Source organism: Hyla sarda, chromosome 10, assembly GCF_029499605.1.
Source record: "Hyla sarda isolate aHylSar1 chromosome 10, aHylSar1.hap1, whole genome shotgun sequence".
NCBI lineage: Eukaryota > Metazoa > Chordata > Amphibia > Anura > Hylidae > Hyla > Hyla sarda.
Window position 1 is genome coordinate 15,063,350 of NC_079198.1, and position 22,507 is coordinate 15,085,856.

The 22,507-nt window shown below is 47.0% G+C and overlaps 1 protein-coding gene across 1 annotated transcript in view; it reads left to right on the plus strand.

The window, feature by feature from the left end:
• LOC130294599 (guanylate-binding protein 1-like) overlaps positions 1 to 22,127 on the plus strand; it is a 42,738-nt gene extending 20,611 nt beyond the window's left edge. The window contains exons 7-11 of the mRNA XM_056544687.1: positions 1,215 to 1,498; positions 2,828 to 3,040; positions 9,899 to 10,001; positions 12,046 to 12,239; positions 16,394 to 22,127. Coding sequence (XP_056400662.1) covers positions 1,215 to 1,498; positions 2,828 to 3,040; positions 9,899 to 10,001; positions 12,046 to 12,239; positions 16,394 to 16,519 — 920 coding nt within the window. The 3' untranslated portion in view covers positions 16,520 to 22,127. The remainder of the gene's footprint in view (positions 1 to 1,214; positions 1,499 to 2,827; positions 3,041 to 9,898; positions 10,002 to 12,045; positions 12,240 to 16,393) is intronic.
• The last annotated feature ends 380 nt before the right edge of the window (positions 22,128 to 22,507 follow it).

A 22,507-nucleotide genomic window follows, 5' to 3' on the forward strand; every position in this document is an offset into this window, starting at 1 on the left:
CTGGTAGGTTCATTACTGTTTTGAGAGAGAAGTGTGTAGCTACAGAGGCTGTAGAGGATAACCCACATTAGAAGACGCCATTATTATGGCATATGGGGGGTGAGGCCCTGGCACAGATTTTGCATTGGATCTTTAAGCCTGTGCCGAGGTACATCGCCACATGGAGCTTTCCAGCAGGCATCCACATTAAAGGGGTACTCCAGTGGGAAAAAAAAGTTTTAATCAACTGGTCCCACATAGTTAAACTGATTTTGTAAATTACTTATTTAAAAATCTTAATCCTTCCAGTACTTAGCATCTGCTGTATACTACTGAGGAAGTTGTACTTCTTTCTGGAATTCTCAGACTGACCACAGTGCTCTCTGCTGACACCTCTGTCCATTACAGGAACTGTCCAGAGCAGGAGAGGTTTGCTATGGGGATTCGCTCCTCCTCTGGACAGTTCCTGAGATGGGCAGAGGTGTCAGCAGAGAGCACTGTGGTCAGACAGAAAAGAATTCCAGAAAGCAATACAACTTTCTTTGTAGTATACATCAGCTAAGTACTGGAAGGATTAAGATTATTAAATAAAAGTAATTTACAAATCTGTTTAAAGGGGTACTCCGGTGAAAACCTTTTTTCTTTTAAATCAACTGGTGGCAGAAAGTTAAACATATTTGTAAATTATTTCTATTAAAAAAATCTTAATCCTTCCAGTACTTATTAGCTGCTGAATGCTACAGAGGAAATTCCTTTCTTTTTGGAACACTGATGACATCACAAGCACAGTGCTCTCTGCTGACATCTCTGTCCATTTTAGGAACTATGCATAGCAAATGTATGCTAAGGGCAGCATGGTGGCTCAGTGGTTAGCACTGCTGCCTTGCAGTGCTGGGGACTTGGGTTCAAATCCCACTAAGGACAACAATAAATAAAGCATTATTATTATAATAACGTCAGCAGAGAGAACTGTGCTCGTGATGTCATCAGAGAGCATTCCAAAAAGAAAATAATTTCCTCTGCAGTATTCAGCAGCTAATAAGTACAGGAAGGATTAAGATTTTTTAATAGAAGTAGTTTACAAATATGTTTAACTTTCTGCCACAAGTTGAATTAAAAGAAAAAAGAATTTCACCGGAGTACCCCTTTAACTTTCTGGGACCAGTTGATTTAAAAAAAAAAAAAATAAGTTTTTCACCGGAGTACCCCTTTAAGGCTTTGTTTCTTCTCTTCAGTTTTAGGCAATCTCGCCTCCTTGTATGTGGACACTATCAAGAGCGGATCGGTTCCATGCATGGAGAATGCCGTCCTGGCTTTGTCAGAGATTGAAAATACGGGAGCTTTGCAAGACGCCCTGTCCATATATGAATGCGAGATGAATAAAAATGTCGCTAAATTCCCAACGCTGAGCGAGTTAGAGTTCGTGAACATGCACAAGAAATGTGGGAGAAAAGCCACTACAGTCTTCATGAAACGTTCACTGAATGATGAGGATGAGAAATATCTGCGAGAACTGAAGGTCGGACATCCAGCCTTGATATTAATTTAAAGGGGTTATACACCAAAAAAGAAACAGTGGGATTACAGCCTCACCAACCAACACCTATAAGGTGTAGTGTTACCTCCGATAAATATACCCATAAATTAGACACAACTCCCAAATATCATCAAAAGCTTTATTGAATACACATAAAAACATAACAATTGGAGGTACATAACAGGTAAGGAAATGGAAGAAATATCCAAGTATAGCTGGGCAGACTCTTACTACAAAGGTAAATGGTAGCAGCTAGCAATATAATCAATATGATATGTAAACAAACCTATTGAAAGTGCATAGTGCAATAAGCTAGCAAGCATCTAATATACATGTAAACAATCCCGGAGTCTGTGCAGAGTAAACAGGTCTTACCAGTTAGTGTACCAACCCCAACGTATGTTTCGCTCAAACACCGGAGCTTCCTCAGGGGGCGTGGGACGCCCCCTGAGGAAGCTCCGGTGTTTGAGTGAAACATATGTTGGGGTTGGTACACTAACTGGTAAGACCTGCTTACTAATTTTGGGGTAAATTTAGAGGGGTTGTCACATTTTAACCATTTTAACACGAACCCCGTATTGACCGGATAGGGGAGTTTGTAATCACAAGGACCCTCATGATCTCAAGAACAAGGGAGGGAGGGGGGGGGGGGGGTATTTATTAAAACCTGTGTAAGAGTGGTGCAGTTGCCCATAGCAACCAATCAGAAAGCTTCTTTCATTTTTCAGAGGCGTTTTTAAAAATAAAAGAAATAATGATAAACATATAGTTTATTCACCAATGAATGGATTCAATCTGAAGAAGGGTTCTTAAACCCGAAACGCGTCATTGGTGAATAAACTTTATGTTTATCCTTATTTCATTGCATTTGTGATATCCTTATCGAGGTTTAGCTCATATAGAGGGACCATTTTCAACATTTTATTGCTATGGGAGGGGGCGTGACAGCTACTTTGTCACGCCTCCCATAGACATGAATGGAGGGGGCGTGGCGGCTGTAGTCACAGTCATCGGGCACGGGATCCTTTAGATAGGGGAGAAGATGTTTTTTGGCGGAGAACCCTTTAAGGCCACCAACAGTCCAGGATTTGAACTTTTCCCTGTTCTCTTCCAATGACGTAACTGAAAAAACCTGGAATGTTAATGGACCTTGAAGACTGGTTTGGGGACCACTGCCATAGACAATAAATGTAGAGTTGGGCTAGCCCAAAACTGAATAGTAATCTATTCCATGTATATCAGATTATTCTCACAAAAAAGGGTAATTTTCCTTCCTTCCCAGCTGTAATTCCTTTTTTATTTCACCCACAGATGCAGATTGGAAAGAGAGAGAAAGAATTTATGAAAACAAATGAAGATCTTTCTAGAGCCTTTTGCAATAACCTTCTCAAGAACCTCAGTGTGACCATGCAAAATGGGCTCATGCAGGGGCGTTACTCCAGACCAGGAGGACATAGGCTTTTCTTAATGGATAAGCAAGAATTCCTGCAAAAATATGACAGAATGCCAGGAAAGGGAGTAAAGGTATATAACAATGTTGAGATCCCAGCCAAGAGGATCAGATTGTGTATGCTTTGTCTTCAATGCTGTTTCCTTTAAAGGGGTACTCCGCTGCTCAGCGTTTGGAACAAACTGTTCTGAATGCTGGAGCCGGCACTGTGAGCTTGTGACATCATAGCCCTGCCCCCATCATGACGTCACACCCTGCCCCCTCAATGCAAGTCTATGGGAGGGGGCGTGACAGCCGTCACGCCCCCTCCCATAGACTTGCATTGAGGGGGCAGGGTGTGACGTCATGATGGGGGCGGGGCTATGACATCATGAGCTCCCAGCGCCAGCTCCAGCGTTCGGAACAGTTTGTTCCAAACGCTGAGCAGCGGAGTACTCTTTTAAAGGGGTACTCCGCCCCTAGATCTTTTATCCTCTAAAATGTCTGATGTCCCGCAGCTGGGGACCCCCTCGATTTCAGCTGCGGCACCCCAGACATCCACACCCCAGACAACTTTGGTCTGTGCCGGACGACTGGCGATGTGGGGCGGAGACTCGTCACGCGCCCCTCCCCCCATAGACTTGCATTGAGGGGGCGTGGCCGTGACGTCACGAGCGGGGTGTGGCCGTAATGTCATGAGCCTCCAGCGCTGAAACGCCGGGTGCAGCATGGAGATTGCGGGGGTCCTCAGAGGCGGGACCCCCGCGATCAGACATCTTATCACCTATCCTTTGGACAGGGGATAAGATGTCTAGGGGTGGAGTACCCCTTTAAGTGCAAGATAGGCCATCATTGGCTGATCATTTGCCGAAACCCAGCATCCCTGTCGTTCAGCTTTTTGGTGCCCCTTAGTATGCAGTGAACTTGATCCTTGCACCATGGATTGTATAGTGGTGGCCCTGGGAAACTGCGGCTCGGCTCCCATTCACTTCATTGTGCCACCACTATACAATGAACGGGGCAGGGCTTACAGCCAGTTCATTGTGGGGTGTAGTGTGGGGTGTCGAAAAGCCGATCGGTGGAGGTGCGAAGTGTTGGCTTACCCTGTGTCAATCTAGAAGTCCCAGAAAACCCAAATTTATGGGCCATGCAGCTTTATCCTAGATGAAGTAATGTTCCTTGTAGCAAGAGCTACAGGATATGCCAATGACATGGGGAAATTGTGACTGGTGCTGACAATTCTGAAGTTGGTACTCACCATTGGCCTTTTAGTGTCTGCTGAAGGATCTAGAGGTCTGTGCAGATAAGACTCTAGGTCAAGATGGTCAATATCCCGCGTATATATATATATATATATATATATATATATAGGAAGATCCTTCCCACCAAGGCCCTGGTTCGTTTTAATATAAGCTCCCCTCCTCGATTCATGACACGCTTGCTCATTTGGAGGATTGCATGACGCCTTTTGCTTTAAATTTTATAAGGTATTGACTACTCATGAGGTGTTGTCCTCAGATTATCAAGGAAGCTCGGCTCACAATATCAAGTGGGTGTGTGGGGACCATAACCCAACAATACTGGTTAGAAAAGACAAGAATAAGATGGGACTGAGCAGGAGAATACACAGCATATGTACGTTACCAAGTGTGTTGGCACCCAAATAGAGACATCGAAATGGCTCTTTGTCCCCATGAACTTTGCCATCTATTTGTGTATGTTTTCTATTGGATTGTTTCAGGGTTTGTGCTAATATTAGTATACAAATATAGAGGGGGGTTTTGTCATTTATACCTATGTTTTGTGGTCTAAAGTAGAAAAAGAGGTCAAATACTCACCAACAATCTATAAAAGTCCAACCGATTCAGGGGTTCCTGCATTACAGAGAGGGGAACCATTGGTCAGTAACAGCTGGGCTCCCCAGGGAGAAGGCAGAGATGGTTTATGCCCAATGGCCTGTATACACATCAATCATGTGACTTCCCATTCTGACAATCATAGAGATACCGGGTACTGAATAGTTGCTGGGTACTCCGCTGCTCAGCGTTTGGAACAAACTGTTCTGAACGCTGGACCCGGGAGATCGTGATGTCATAGCCCCGCCCCCTCATGATGTCACCTCCTTCCCCCTCAATGCAAGTCTATGGGAGGGGACGTGATGGCTGTCAGGCCCCCTCCCATAGACTTGCATTGAGGGGGCGGGGCGTGACATCATGAGGGGGCTGGCTATGATGTCACAAGCTCCCATCGCCGGCTCCAGCGTTTGGAACAGTTTGTTCCAAACGCTGAGCAGCGGAGGACCCCTTTAATAGTGAGTAATGCTAATATGCCCCCTCAAAGGTCTTTTATCACTCTTAGATCAGCCTATACCACAGTCTCTTCATCACACCTCAGCCCCAGCTTACGCCACAAGCTCCAAATCTTTGGATAAATATGTTGGCTGAGCTTGCAAGCAAAGCCCACTCCCATGAGCCACAACCCTCAAAGTCATGCCCCCATCTATTTTCGCCATAAAATCTCTTCATCACAGCTCAGCTTTTTTGAGGACAAGATATGAGGACGGGATATAAGTGTGAGGAGGGGATATGAGGACGGGATATAAGTGTGAGGAGGGGATATGAGGTCGGGATATAAGTGTGAGGAGGGGATATGAGGACGGGATATAAGTGTGAGGAGGGGATATGAGGTTGGGATATAAGTGTGAGGAGGGGATATGAGGACGGGATATAAGTGTGAGGAGGGGATATGAGGACGGGATATAAGGGTGAGGAGGGGATATGAGGTTGGGATATAAGTGTGAGGAGGGGATATGAGGACGGGATATAAGTGTGAGGAGGGGATATGAGGACGGGATATAAGGGTGAGGAGGGGATATGAGGACGGGATATAAGTGTGAGGAGGGGATATGACGTTGGGATATAAGTGTGAGGAGGGGATATGAGGACGGGATATAAGTGTGAGGAGGGGATATGAGGACGGGATATAAGTGTGAGGAGGGGATATGAGGTTGGGATATAAGCGTGAGGAGGGGATATGAGGACGGGATATAAGTGTGAGGAGGGGATATGAGGACAGGATATAAGTGTGAGGAGGGGATATGAGGACGGGATATAAGTGTGAGGAGGGGATATGAGGACGGGATATAAGTGTGAGGAGGGGATATGAGGACAGGATATAAGTGTGAGGAGGGGATATGAGGACGGGATATAAGGGTGAGGAGGGGATATGAGGACAGGATATAAGGGTGAGGAGGGGATATGAGGACTGGATATAAGTGTGAGGAGGGGATATGAGGACGGGATATAAGGGTGAGGAGGGGATATGAGGACAGGATATAAGGGTGAGGAGGGGATATGAGGACGGGATATAAGGGTGAGGAGGGGATATGAGGACAGGATATAAGTGTGAGGAGGGGATATGAGGACGGGATATAAGGGTGAGGAGGGGATATGAGGACAGGATATAAGTGTGAGGAGGGGATATGAGGACGGGATATAAGTGTGAGGAGGGGATATGAGGACGGGATATAAGGGTGAGGAGGGGATATGAGGACGGGATATAAGTGTGAGGAGGGGATATGAGAGCAGGATATGAGGTCAAGATATAAGTATGGAATATTAGGTTGGGATAGGAGGTCGGGGTATGAGGACAAGAGCATCAATGTTGCTTTTACTCTCTGACAAAATGTAGGTAGGAAGATTAGGTAATATATATTGTTCAGCACGGTGCTGGGTAAATGGTGGTCCTGGCCTAGAAAAGTGAATGTATAGATTATAGTTTGGGGAACACTAAAGTACCATTGATGACTATGGGGAGATTTATCTATATTTATGAAGAGAGTGGGGCAGTTGCCCATAGCAACTGATCGGATTGCTTCTTTGTTTTTTAAAACTGCCTCTGAAAATGAAAGAAGCGATCTGGTTGGTTGCTATGAGCAACTGCACCACTCTTCCTTTTTGACGTGTCCATCAACATTATTTCCAGGATCATAGAAACTCATGCATCGTCTAAAATGTGGAGAGCCACGGGGTGTGAGGGAAGGTGTAAGGGGCAGATGGTGTTGCCCAGGGGTAGATGGTATTAACCCCTTTGTGTTCGTGATGCCAGGGGGTGGTTTGTCTATGTAACCACCCAAAGCGAATCCCATTACTCCTAGGTTAGCCAGAGGTAAATAATAGTCCAAGGCCATGTTAAGGTTAACTGTAGTGTGGTACACCTCGGGGGTTGTAGGGTAGTTGGGGTGTTGCTGTTCTGGATAATAGAGGGTGCTGTTAACCCTTGTCACTCGTGACGCCAGGGTGAGGGTTAAATACTGTAATGGTGCTGGGCCACTTCCCAAGAGCGATAGGTGAATGCGTAATAAATGGATTGTCCACAACCACTGCTTAACTGAAAACTTGCAGGAACTTTTACTGAAGATTTTCTGTAACAGGTAATAGCAATAACAGTCCAGATAACAGAGTCTATTTCTAGTTGAGGAGCGATTGACAGTTGGTTGGGATCAGATAAGCTCAATTTAGCTGTTAGAAGATTCCGTAGCATAGATCCGCTGGATTTAGGGGTGCATTTAGGTCCAGTGATTTTGCGGAGAGTAGCTGGAAATTGTAATTGTACAACAGCTTTGGTATAGGCCGAGGCCGCAAGGCTTTGGCCTAGTAAACGTACTTGAAAGTTGCAGAGGTCCTACCTCGTTCAGTGACAGCAACCCAAGAGATGCTGCTTGCTTGGCAATGCAGGAACAAGAGAGCGATTAATGGCTGCAGCTTCCTTATATGGGCAGGGGCTGAGCCGTTTTGGATTGGTCCATAACAACTGTCACTCACCGTTACACGACATTGTGGGTGAACATGTGACACAAGAACCACCTAAGGAGCCCATAGGCTAGCTGCGGGTCATCTGGTCACCTGGTGCTCTCTGGGTAACAAAACATATGACTCGAACATGTGACAACCCTTATCATGTGACATACAATCATGTGACCATGATCCTGATCAAAGGTCCTTTACCCTTAATATATTATTTATACACATTATGGGGGAACACTGCAGGTTAGCCCTGAGGACGTACAGGGACTCAACCAGACAGGACTGTAGGAACATATCCTGGGCTCACCTTATGTATGTGATAGCCTGGGGTTGTAGGGTAGTAGGGATGTTGCGGTTCTATATGATAAAGGGCGCTGTTAACCCTTGTCACTCGTGACGCCAGGGTGAGGGTTAAAACTCTGTAGTGATGCTGGGCCTATTGCCACCCTTCCCAAGAGTGATAGGGGAGTGTAAAATAAATGGATTGTCCACAGCAGTGCAGAACTTAAAACTTGCAGGAACTTTACTGAAGATTTTCTGTACATGCAGTATCCGTAACAGTCCAGATAACAGAGTCTATATAGACCGCACAGCAGTGACTGACAGTTGCTTAATACCGGAAAGTTCTCTGAAGATTAGGAGGATTGTACTTGCATAGATCCGCTGGATTTAGGGGTTAGATTAGGTCCAGAGGTCTTGCGGAGATAGCGGGGAATTGTAAGAACTATCCGTCTCTAGCGCAGACCTAGGCCGCAAGGCTTTGGCCTAGTAATTGTCTTGTAAGCTGCGGAGGTCCTACCTCGTCCAGAGTCAGCAACCCAAGAGCAATGATGCTGCTTGCTTGGCAGCGCAGGAACAAAAGAGCGATAAAATGGCGCAGCTCCCTTATATGGGCAGGGGCTGGCCGTTTTGGATTGGTCCATATCAGCTGTCACTCACCGTAACAATGGATTGTGGGTGATCACCTGACTAGAACCACCAAAGGTCCTTTAGCAAAACCATATGTGGTGTCCCAGTACCGCATTTCATACGGTACTTATTTATCTATGGGTCACCGTAGCCAGAGTCCCTAGGACTTAGTGGTCTCTGTTGGTCAGTCAGCCCCTAGTCGCCTCTATTATAGTGTATAGATTTCTAGTTTGTCCATATAATAATGTATATAGTATTATTTCTGTATATAAATGGTTAATTACTTGTTTCCATGGTGTCGCAGGGCCTCCGGGTCATGTGATACGTTCCAAGCCTCATTCTGGATGCATTCCAGGCCTCACTTTGGTATCGGTAGCCTCCTTTTGGGTTTTGCAATGTACATAGATCCTGTGATGTAAGCAATCCCATGATACCATGTAAAGTGAGTGGCAGACATTCGGACCTATCAAAATCACCACGCTCCCTGCCCTTATAAGGGAGTGGCGGCCATCTTCTCGCGCCCTTTCTCCTGGCTCTTGATGAGAGGAGACCTATATTGCAGTAATCGCAGTGAGTTAGGCCTGAGCCTTGCGGCAACGGCTGAATGATCTAAATTATAGAGTCTGTCATCCCCTAAGCACTCTGCAGTATCACCGGACTCAATATTTCCCCTAAATCCGGACGGATCTGCACATCACTCCCTAATTTCAGAGACTATAAGTTTAATGCAAGGTCCGCAACTTCTGACAGTCGCTAAGCAACCTAAGAACTGTTATATGAGACTGTTACTATGCATTGGATATTGCAAGCACTGCAGTAAAGTTATTCAAGTTCAAGTAAAATCTGCTTGTGGACCTTCAGTCATTTATTTGCACCTATCGTTTCTAGGAAGGGCGGCGATAGGCCGGAACATAGATTCAGCATACCAGCCCTCAGCCTGGCGTCACGAACTCTAGGGTTAACATTAACCCCTCACATACCAGTACCATACCACTACCATACACCCCCCCAAGGGCTACCACACATAGAGTTCTGTAACCCGGTCACATGACACGCAGGTCCTGCGACGCTAAAACAAGGGGTGACTAGGGGTTAATTAGGGAAGCGAACCCCGACAGTCCTAGGGACTCTAACTTTGGGGACTAATAACTAAGGCACAGTATGAAATACGGTGCCGGGACACCACATGTATTGTTATGATATAAGTAACGTTCATGTTTTATATTTTACTTTTTGAAGTCTCTTGAGGTGCTGGAAGCTTTTATACATGAAAACAAGAACATTGAAGCTTCCATCCTCGCAGCCGAGAACAGGGCCACTCAGGCGGAGCAGCGCCTAGCAGGTAGAGTGGACATGGATTATTATTTAAGCATACCATATATACTATATATACCCTAACCAAATAAACACCTATAAATGTAATAGGAGGCGTCTCCAACTTTGAACCCAATTGAGTATCTCTCCCTCATCTAAAGCTGACTCCAAGGTCCTAGAGCAGTGTTTTCCCATCAGGGTGCCTCCAGCTGTTGCAAAACCACAACTCTCAGCATGCCCGAACAGCCAAAGGCTTTCCGGGCATGCTGGGAGTTGCAAAACTACAACAGCTGAAGGCACCCTAGTTGGGAAACACTGTTCTAGAGGATTTTCCACTGGGTGCAGGTGCTGACGCAATAATGGGTCTCAGAACGATTTATATTGGGGGACCCAAGGAAAGCCGAGAAAGCAGGAAGCAGTGCATTGTGGGAGCACAAATAAATCTTACTCAAAGTCGAACTCTAAGGCTATGTTCACACGGCAGAATTTCCGAGCGGAATTCTGTGGAAATATTCTGCTCGGAAATTCCACTACACTAGAGTCCCATTGATTTCAATAGGATTCTGCAGCACCACGCGCATGGCGGAATTTGCCAACATCTGCTGCGGAAATCCCAATTTAGTTGTCTGTAGAAATAATGAATCTGTTCGTTGTTTTAAAGGAGTACTCCACTGACCAGCGTTCGGATCATTTAGTTCCGAACGCCGTGTGCAAACTGCGGGGATTGGCCACGCCCCCTCGTGACGTCACACCATGTCCCCTCAATGCAAGTCTATGGAAGGGGGCATGCCGGTGTGAGGTGTTTTTACTGCGCCCCCGTAGATCCATGCGTCCGCTCCTCCCCCAGCTCTCCGAACATTTCCGAAGCTAGAACTGGGGGAGGGCAGAGCAAGGCGAAGGAGAAAGTTCACGCCCCCTCCCTCATCTCCCCTCCCTGAGCTCGGCTGTACGCAGATCTCTACGGCCCACCCCCTCCCTGAGGACAAATATCGCCACGGCAGGTCCCCTCCCTCATCTCCCAGAGCTGAGGACGTAGAGCAGTGCTCCCAATGAGCTCTATGTGTAAAGGGGGACATACTGTACGGGCTAAAGGGGGACATACTGTACAGGCTAAATGTCCCCCTTTACACATAGAGCTCAGTATGTCCCCCTTTAGTTTGTGCAGTCTTTAGCCCGTACAGTATGTCCCCCTTTAGTTTGTGCAGTCTTTAGCCCGTACAGTATGTCCCCCTTTAGTTTGTGCAGTCTTTAGCCCGTACAGTATGTCCTCCTTTGTCCCCCTTTAGCCTGTAGCCCGTGCAGTATTTCCCCCTTTGAGGGGACCTGCCGTGGAGATCTGCTGGGGGAGATGAGGGAGGGAACCTGCCGTGGAGATTTACGTCCTCAGCTCGGGGAGATGAGGGAGGGAGGGACCTGCCGTGGCGATCTATGTCCTCGGGGAGGGGGTGGGCCGTGGAGATCTGCGTCCAGCAGCCGAGCTCAGGGAGGGGAGATGAGGGAGGGGGTGTGAACTTTCTCCTTCGCCTTGCTCTGCCCTCCCCCAGTTCTAGCTTCGGAAATGTTCGGAGAGCTGGGGGAGGAGCGGACGCATGGATCTACGGGGGCGCAAAAATCCACCTCACACCGGCCGTCATGCCCCCTCCCATAGACTTGCATTGAGGGGGTGTGGCCGACCCCGCAGAGCGCACATGCACAGCGTTGGGAACTAAATGTTCCGAACTTTGGCCAGTGGAGTAATCCTTAAACAGTTTCGGCTTGGAAATGCGGCACATTTCCGAGCGGTCCTAGCCTCGCCCAAAACATGCAAATGCGCGGAATGTCCATCCTGAGTTTTCCGTGGTAGCCTTAGGTGATATGTCAAGCTCGAGGGGGGTAGGGTTTGGGTCAGTGGCGGTGTCAGCTTCTGTCTCGTTCCAAGGGCAACATGAATTGTTGTAGCAGCTCTGGATATAAATAGAAAAAAACACTAATATAATGCAAATGAGTGCAAAACAGGAAATTAAAATGTTTGCAAAATTATTTCCCTTTTTATGTGGATTTAAACTGGAAAAAAAACGTATCACATTATTCAGAGTCTCACTACCGGACCATGCAAGCACAATGGCGGAGACAATCTGTGGAGCAGCAATCCAGAGATCTGCAGCAGTCCATGGTCCGACAGAGCGCAAGTCAACAGCAACATATAAACTCCCTTATAGAAATGATGGAGCAGAACAGAAAGAGGATCCTCCAGGAAAACAATTTGAGGATAGCTCAGAGTCTTCAGGTACCAAACACAATAAGACTATGTTCACCCAAATTTTCTTTGCCCGTTTTTTTTGTAGTAAAAACAGTATAGTAAACCAGCATTATATTCATCCTACGGGTGTAACATTAAAGTGTGCCTGTCATAGCACAAAAAATAATAATGCTTTTATATGTAACTCACTAAGCCATGCAAATTCTTTACATCTTTTATATGTGTCTATATGTCCGAGGCAAGCACTGAGCCCGCCCTCACTCACCATGCATTCACTTCCTTCCTGAGTCTGCTGTGCTGGGCCTCTTCATTCAATCACAGCAGGCTGCTCTGTAACCCCCTCCTCTCTGTTTTCATGCTTAAGTCTGATAGGACAAGAGTGAGCACAGAGGAGTGCTAGTCCCACCCTCACTTTGGGGGAGATTTATCAAAAACTTAAAAAGAAACCATCAAGGATCAGCTCACCACTCTAAACAGCAGCAGGCACTGGTGTAGGGTCCGGAAACACGGATGCAGGGAACCGCTATTCCCTGTAGACATAGGACATGAAGAAAGTGAAGGGTCCAGCTCCCAGAAGAATATGTCCAATAAAACTTAGCATTTAATTCTTACATATAAAAAAATTAGGATATATTAGTTAAAAACAGAAAGTGACATGTCACTCTAAAACATAGGAGTGAAATGCCGACGCGTTTCCAGCCTAAGCTCTTAATCATGACAGAGATACCATCTAACAAGGGAGCTTTTATACCAACATTCATGTGAAAAATGAAAAACACACCTTGTTACAAATCCACTTCCCGGCCTCCCAAAACCGGAACTGACGTAACACCAACAAAACACAGGTGATGGTAATTCTGAGTGTTGCAGGGTCACACCCAAAGCCCATTCCTAGAGCAAAGGAAAAAAGGCAGTGTGTGCAGTTTCCATGTGTCGCTCCCTTATCGCATATTATGAATTCTGCTCTGCGGTTTATGGTGTATATAGATCTGGGGCAATTCATGATAAACAGTAGTACAATGCTTGCATTGGATCACGGATCTCCATAAAGTATGAAAAATATCATCTTAAACAACATCAATGCCAAAGACATACATTAAACCAGATCACATAGTGGTGTTAGTTCTGAACATTGCAGGGTTGCACCCACCGCCCATTCCTAAAACAAAAGGAAAAAAGGGCAGTGCATACAACTTATTGATGTTGTTTAAGATGCATTTTTTCATACTTAAAGGGGTACTCCCCTGGAAAAACATTTTTTTTTTTTAAATCAACTGGTGCCAAAAAGTTAAACAGATTTGTAAATTACTTCTATTTAAAAATCTTAATCCTTCCAATAGTTATCAGCTGTTATACGCTTCACAGGAAGTTCTTTTCTTTTTGAATTTCCTTTCTGTCTGACCACAGTGCTCTCTGCTGACACCTGTTTAGCTTTCTGGCACCAGTTGATTTAAAAAAGTTTTCGAGTGGAGTACCCATTTAATGGAGATCCGTGATCCGATGCAAGTGTGGTGTCCTGGTACCGGATTGCATCCGTTACCTTGTGGTGAGGTCCCCAAAGTCAGAGTCCCTAGCTACAGGTGAGGTCCTCATCTATAGTTAGCCCCTAGTCACCCCTTTAATTCAATATATAAAGTGTACTTACCTTGTTGTAGTGTCGCAGGACCTGCGGGTCACGTGATGCGTTCCAAAACTCTATGGTTTATGGTTCAAGGACCTTTGGAGGAAGTCAAGTGATCGCCCACCATGCATTGTAACGGTGAGTGACAGCTGACTCGGACCAATCCAAAACGGCCCTGCCCATATAAGGGAGCGGCGGCCATTAATCGCTCTCTTTCCTCGTGGGCTGCTGATAGAGGAGGATCTGCGCAGCTGTCATCAACAGTGACTAGGCCTAAGCCTTGCGGCAACGGCCATCTTACAAAACTGTGAGTTACCTCAATCCCTGTTAAGTCTGCAAGATCACCGGACCTAAACAGACCCCTAAATCCGGACGGATCTCTGCATTACTGCTAATTCTAATAATCGTTTGGATAAGCTAATGGTCCGCGGCATCTGTCAATCTCTGCCGTTCTACATAGAGACTGTATTGCTAAGACTGTTACTGTTAATTGGATGTACCGCAAGTAAAGTATATACAAGTTCATCTCTATTGTGGACCTCCATTCCCTATCATTTCTGGGAAGGGTGGCGATAGGCCGAAGATTTACCTCAGCGTATTAACCCTCACCCTGGTGTCACGAGTGACAGGGGTCAAGTTAACCCCTCCTATACTGAAGCAACACCCCAACTACACTACACCCCCAAGACCCTACCACACAATCATTGTATCACTGTTAGTGAAATGCATATTTATCATGAATTGCACCAGATCTATATACACCATAAACCGTAGAGCAGAATTCATACTATGCGATAAGGGAGCGACATATGGAAAATGCACACTGCCTTTTTTCCTTTGCTCCAGAAATGGGCTTTGGGTGCCACCCTGCAACACTCAGAATTACCATCACCTGTGTTTTGGAGCTGACATCTTGTTGGTGTTACGTCAGTTCCGGTTTTGGGAGGCCGGGTAGTGGATTTGCAACAAGGTGTGTTTTTCATTTTTCACATGAATGTTGGTATAAAAGCTCCCTTGTTAGATGGTATCTCTGCCATGATTAAGAGCTTAGGCTCAAAACGCGTTGGTATTTCACTCTTTTGTTTTAGAGTGACATGTCACTTTCTGTTTTTTTTACTGAAAGATCCTAATTTTTAATATGTAAGAATTAAATGCTAAGTTTTATTGGACCTATTATTCTGGGAGCTGGACCCTTCACTTTCTTCATGTCCGAGATTTATCAAAACCTGTGCAGAGGAAAAGTTGACCTGTTGCCAATAGCAACCAATCAGATTGCTTCTCTTAATTTTTCAGAGGCCTTTTTAAAAATATTTGATTTGTTGCTATGGGCAACTGGTCAATTTTTCCTCTGCACAGGTTTTGATAAATCTCCCCCTTTGTCCCAATCTGTGCTTTGGCTTGGACAAAGATGGCCTATTAAACAGCTGTAAATAATAAAATAAAAAAATCAGCCTCTAAAAATTGGGCTTAAAAAAGTGTACACCCAGTGTTGGTTTCCCACCCATTCTGCAGATGGCCAGAGAGATGCAGCTCACGCTGGGCGGTACAGTTGCCAGGGCAACTGGACGACTCCCAGCAAATTCAGTCCTTTCCTGCTGAATGGGACTTGTGCACAGAACTTGTACGGTTACCTCAGCAACTGTACTACCCAGTGTGAACTGTCTCTCTTCACTGATCTTTGCTGAAAGGGCAGGAGGCCAACCCTGGACTTACACTTTAATGATATTCCGGGCAGAGATTCCGTCTGGAGCGGGCATCAGCAAAACCAGCCGCACTAGAACCACTCGGACATGCGCTCTCCCAATAGACGGCAATGCATTTCAGAACGGTTTCTGCCGAAAGAATGAACATATGGCGGGTGATTTATCAAAACCTATCAGATCACTTCTTTCATTTTTTCAGAGGCCTTTTCAAAAATGAAAAAAGCGATCTGATTGGTTGCTATGGGCAACTCAGCAACTTTTCCTCTGGACAGGTTATGATAAATCTCCCCTCATAGAGGTAGAGTTATTGCGGAAATTTCGCAATGTGAATGCGCCCTAAGCTGTGTGCGCAGGACTTACTAGGGGGAGATTTATCAAAAACTGTGCAGAGGAAAAGTTTCCCAGTTGCCCATAGCAACCAATCAGATCACTTCTTTCATTTTTAACAAGGCCTCTGCAAAATGAAAGAAGTGATCTGCTTGGTTGCTATGGGCAACTGGGCAACTTTTTCCTCTGCACAGGTTTTGATAAATCTGTATGTTCACACAGCAAAATGTCCCGTTGATCTCAATGGCATTCTGCTGCACTGTTCACACGGTGGAATTTCCGATTCCTGCATCTGCAAAAAAAAATAGACTTGTCTGTTCTTTTTGCTGATTTTGGTAAGAAATGCATTGCCGTCTATTAGACGGCGCACTTCCGGATGGTCCTAGCGCCTGCCGGATTGGGCAAATTTGCGCAATGTCTGCAAGTGTTTTCTGTGTGGACATTCGACACATTTATCACCATGTGAACATGCCCGTAGTCATGGGAGGTTTTCACCCTGCAGAGATAATTTTTACTATTACTATTTTCAGGCCCAACAATCCAGACTGAGTTCATCGCATCAACGAACTCTGAATGAAATGCAAAGAAATATTGAGGAATCCCAAAGACGGAACAACCAGAGACAATCCAGCGGAGGGGGATGTATTCTGAGTTAAAGCCAAGAGGATTATATAAAAACTCAGTGCAGCAAGGTTTCCCAACCATTGTGCCTCCAGCTGTTACAAAACCACACATCCCAGCCAGGGCCGGTTTTAGGCTTAGCGTGGCCCTAGGCAAAATCAAAAGTGGGGCCCCAAAAGTCGTAATAGTGCACTAACCAGATTTGAACATTTTTGGTCACTTCAAAAATACTATAAAAAAATATCTAAAAAGCAATTGAAAAGTTCCATCAAAACAAAAATGGTACCGATAAAAATGACCCTAACATCCCCATATACAGAAAGATAAAGGAGTTGTAGGGATCAGAATAGTATAATTTTATATTTTTGTATAGTCCCCCCACATTAGGTAGGCAGTATGACCCCCCACATTAGGTAGACAGTATAGTACCCCCCACATTAGGTAAAGAGTATAGCTCCCCACATTAGGTGCAGTATAGTTTCCCCACATTAGGTGCAGTTTAGCTCCCAACATTAGGTGCAGTATAGTTCCCCACTTTAGGTGCGGTATAGTTCCCCACATTACGTGCAGTATAGTTCCCCACATTAGGTGCAGTATAGTTCCCCACATTAGGTGCAGTATAGTCCCCCACATTAGGTGCAGTATAGTTCCCCACATTAGGTGCAGTATAGTTCCCCCACATTAGGTGCGGTATAGTTCCCCACATTAGGTGCAGTATAGTCCCCCACATTAGGTGCAGTATAGTTCCCCACATTAGGTGCAGTATAGTTCCCCACATTAGGTGCAGTATAGTTCCCCACATTAGGTGCAGTATACAGTAGTTCCCCCACATTAGGTGCAGTATAGTTCCCCACATTAGGTGCAGTATAGTCCCCCACATTAGGTGCAGTATAGTTCCCCACATTAGGTGCAGTATAGTTCCCCCACATTAGGTGCGGTATAGTTCCCCACATTACGTGCAGTATAGTTCCCCACATTAGGTGCAGTATAGTTCCCCACATTAGGTGCAGTATAGTCCCCCACATTAGGTGCGGTATAGTTCCCCACATTAGGTGCAGTATAGTCCCCCACATTAGGTGCAGTATAGTTCCCCACATTAGGTGCAGTATAGTTCCCCACATTAGGTGCAGTATAGTTCCCCACATTAGGTGCAGTATACAGTAGTTCCCCCACATTAGGTGCAGTATAGTTCCCCACATTAGGTGCAGTATAGTTCCCCACATTAGGTGCAGTATACAGTAGTTCCCCCACATTAGGTGCAGTATACAGTAGTTCCCCCACGTTAGGTGCAGTATACAGTAGTTCCCCCACGTTAGGTGCAGTATACAGTAGTTCCCCCACGTTAGGTGCAGTATACAGTAGTTCCCCCACGTTAGGTGCAGTATACAGTAGTTCCCCCACGTTAGGTGCAGTATACAGTAGTTCCCCCACGTTAGGTGCAGTATACAGTAGTTCCCCCACATTAGGTGCAGTATACAGTAGTTCCCCCACATTAGGTGCAGTATACAGTAGTTCCCCCACATTAGGTGCAGTATACAGTAGTCCCCCACATTAGGTGCAGTATACAGTAGTTCCCCACATTAGGTGCAGTATACAGTAGTCCCCCACATTAGGTGCAGTATACAGTAGTCCCCACATTAGGTGCAGTATACAGTAGTCCCCCCACATTAGGTGCAGTATACAGTAGTTCCCCCACATTAGGTGCAGTATACAGTTGTTCCATCACATTAGGTGCAGTATACAGTAGTTCCCCCACATTAGGTGCAGTCTACAGTAGTCCCCCACATTATGTGTAGTATACAGTAGTCCCCCACATTAGGGGCAGTATTGTTCCCCCACATTAGGAGCAGTATACAGTAGTTTCCCCACATTAGGTGCAGTATACAGTAGTTCCCCCACATTAGGTGCAGTATAGTCCCCCACATTAGGTGAAGTATACAGTAGTTCCCCCACATTAGGTGCAGTATGTTCCCCCACAGACATACAGCCTTCAGCCATATACAGTGTATGGCTGGAGGCTGTATGCCTGTTTACTGCCCCACTTCAGTGTTCCGACCACTGCTCCGGGGTCACGATCTACTGCTAGAGTGGTGGTCGGAACACTGAAGATGACCGCTGGTCACGTCCTCCTCACTGCTCCGCTCCGCTGTACTGTTGCTATGGGCGCACGCACAGGACGTCAGTGACGTCACTGCGTGCGCTTCCTCCCAGTGGCCCCTGCGTTTTTAAAGTTGACGCGGGCCGCTATGAGGTAAACGGGTCATCCTTGTGTCCTGAAAAGATTTTTCGGGACACAGGAATGTCCCGAATGTGACGGGGGCCTCCTGCGAGCACGGGGCCTGGAGCTGGTCACTGTTTTAAAGTGGTGGTGGCCGGGCTGCTAATCTTTAACAAGCAGCCAATTCTGCGGCCACTTTAAAACAGTTGCCCCCCCCCTTACTGAGCAGCCGGGGGGATGGGGGCCCTAGGCAATTGCCTGGTTTGCCACGCCAGAATGCCGGCCCTGATCCCAGCATGCTCAGACAGCCCAAAGCAGTTTAGTAGGGGCCCCTCTCTACATGGGCCCCATAGAAGTCTCAACATCTAACACTATGGAAAGTACAGTATTAACTTTGGGAATTCCTTTGCTGGGATAAGTATTATTATGTAACTGCCATTTAAAGGACATCTGCAGTGGAAAACACTTATCCTCTATCCACTGGATAGGGGATAAGTGTTTTGTGATGTCCCAGTACAGGACATGGTCCTGCACTACACTTAGGCCCTGTCAAGTTGAGTCCCTCGGTGACCTGGGGGCAGGGCCGGAATAAGAGCATCATGGGCCTGGTGCTGAAGATTGTGATGGGCCTTTTTATCAAAGTATATATATGTTCCCCTCACATATAATGCCCCATGTCCTGCCCCCTCAGGGGGCATTATATGTGAGGGGCACAGGACATGGGGCATTATATGTGAGGGGCACAGGACAGGGCGGCATTACAAGTAAGGGACAAATGTCAGGGGGGCATTATAGGTGCATTATATGGGCACATGACAGGGGGGGCCCCTGTCATGTGCCCTCACAAATAATACCCCCTGTCCTGTGCTCATCACAAATAATGCCCCCCTGTCATGTACCCCGCATATATAATACCCCCTGTCCTGTGCCCCTCACAGATAATGCCCCATGTCCTGTGTCCCTCACAGATAATGCCCCATGTCCTGTGTCCCTCACATATAATGCCCCCCTGTCCTGTGCCCCTCACAGATAATGCCCCATGTCCTGTGTCCCTCACATATAATGCCCCCCTGTCCCGTGCCCCTCACAGATAATGCCCCATGTCCTTTGTCCCTCCAATATAATGCCCCTCACAGATAATGCCCCATGTCCTTTGTCCCTCACATATAATGCCCCCCTGTTATAATGCCCCTCACTTATAATTTGCCCTTTTCTGTGCATGCACACCGCCCCCCCTTCCACCAAGTTTTTATAATTCCCCTGTACCATACGGCCCCCGAGCACCTCTCTCCAGCTGTCACATTTCTCACACGCTGCTCCGTTCTTGCAGCGTGAGAGCTGCTGGGAGGTGATCTTCAGGCACCAGCGTAATGATGTGACGTCATCGCGCCGGCCTGCCGTGGATGGTGTCCCCGAGGCTCACACTGCAAGAATGCAGCAGCGTGTGAGAAATGGGAGGGAATGGTGGAGCGGGACAGCTGACCACTCCCGCTCCACCATGCTATAGTACAGAAGGGGCAACAATCTCAGGGGCAATTGCCCCATTGCCCCCCCCCCCCTGGATCTGCCACTGGCAGCACGGAGGTGATAGAGCAGGGGTCTCAAACTCAAATTATCTGGGGGCCACTGGAGGTAGCAGCTGGGTGAGGCTGGGTCGCATGCGCCCTTATATATAATGCCCCCATCATGCGCCCCTTACATATAATGTCCCCATCATGCGCCCCTCATCATCCACCAGCAACACCCCCCACCAGAAATAGCACCCCCCCCCCACATTCCCCTACCCCTGTGTGGTAATAGCATGAGCTTATGGATGATGGGGGTGCTACTTCTGGGGGGGGGGCATTAGGCAGGCAGCAGTTTCCCCACATTAGGAAGGTAGCGGTTTCCCCACATTAGGTAGGTAGCATGTACCCCACATTAGGTAGTAGCAGGCTCCCCACACTAGGTAGAAGCAGGTTCCCCACATTAGGTAGCATTGTCGTCGGCCCCACATATATACACACACAGACACACAAACGTACACACAAAGACACACACAGACAGACACACACACATATACACACACACAGACACACACAAGTACACACAGACACACACACAGACACACACACAGACAGACACACACAGACACACAGACACACACATATAGACACACTTACCTGTCCTGCACTGCACTTCTCCTCTCCGCCGGCGGCCTGACGAGTGACATCACTGACGTCCTGTGCGGGTCTGCGGAGGGACGTCACATGCGCGATGTCCCTCATCAGACTCGGGCCGGCCAACCAGAGACCGGGAGGAGGAGGGCGAGGTAAGGGTAAGAAGTTACCTGCCTGGCGCTCGGAACTGCATGTCCCGGGCATCGGGCAATACAAATTTCACATACCGCAAACTTTCATTCTGCGGGCTGGGAGTTTGAGGCTTGATTGTCGCGGGCGCCGGTCGGTCGGTGGGGGCCGTTTGTGCGGGCCTATTTTAACGCAGAGGCCTGCAGCTGCCGCTCCATCCGCCCCTACGTTATTCCGGCCCTGCCTGGGGGCTTTCCTGCTCTTATTATAGTGTTATTTAATGTTATAGGATTATAGTCAGTGTGTCAATGTATAGTTAGTATAAAGGACCTTTGGAAAACTCCAGTACATGTCTAAAGGACCTGTGAAATGTCACATGTTATGTTTATGTTATCATGTTACCTAGAGGGCACCAGCTTAACACATGACCCGCAGCTTGACCAATGGGCTTTGGCTCAGCCCCCTCTATATAAGGGGCGGCCATTACAATTCTTTCTTTTATACCATCATCACTTTCCTGAGACCAGCAAACACCAGAGATCTCAGTGCTAGTGTCCAGTATCTGGAAGGCCTCAAATCTACAGTCATTCCAGTAAGTCAAGTCTATGTCTGCTGTCACTATCTACAGCCTAGAGAAGCCTCAAATCAATTACCTAATGTCTATTACAAGAATAATTGGTCCCAGCAAGCTGCGAGGTCCTTCTGTGTTCCTGGCCACCTCTCTGGGATTCTGGACTAGCTGTGAAGATAATAACAACTGACTGACCTCAGTAAAGCCTCCGTTAAACCATAACCTGGTTGTGGACCCTCATTTTCACTGCCCAGCTATTGGAATAGTGTAGATACCGTTTGGGTGGTATCTGGCATCACAAACAATAAGGGTTAATAACACCTTGCCCCTGGGGTAATACCATCTTACCCCATCCACCTACACTGCTACACCCCGTGGTCCCGCCATCACCGCGGGTCACCACAGTTTGATCGCAGGGGGGTCCGACCACTGGGACCCCCTGCGATCTCCTAAACGGGGCCACGGCATTAGCGCTCAGTGTGAGCGCTAACCTGAGGGGTTGCGTTGACCTGAGAGGTCGACGGTTACACCCCCTACCCGCCCTGTCCCCATACAGTTCCATGGGAGAGACGGGGAGGCACGAATGCTGCCTCCCCGCCTCTCCCATAGAGTTACATGGAGGAGGCGTGTCGGCATGCTGCACCCGCTACGCCTCCTGTAGGGGAGAGCCGCGGTAGAGCCGTGGCCCCGTGCAGGAGATCCTGTGGATAGGGGACAAGTGTTTTGCACTGAAGATGTCCTTTAAATGAAAGGTTGACCATTTAAAGGGGTACTCTGGTGGTAGAAAAAAAAATTAAAATCAACTGGTGCCAGAAAGTTATACAGATTTGTAAATTACTTCTATTTAAAAATCTTAATCCTTCCAGTACTTATTAGCTGCTGTATGCTTCAGAGGAAGTTGTGTAGTTCTTTCCAGTCTGACCACAGTGCACTCCACTGATACCTC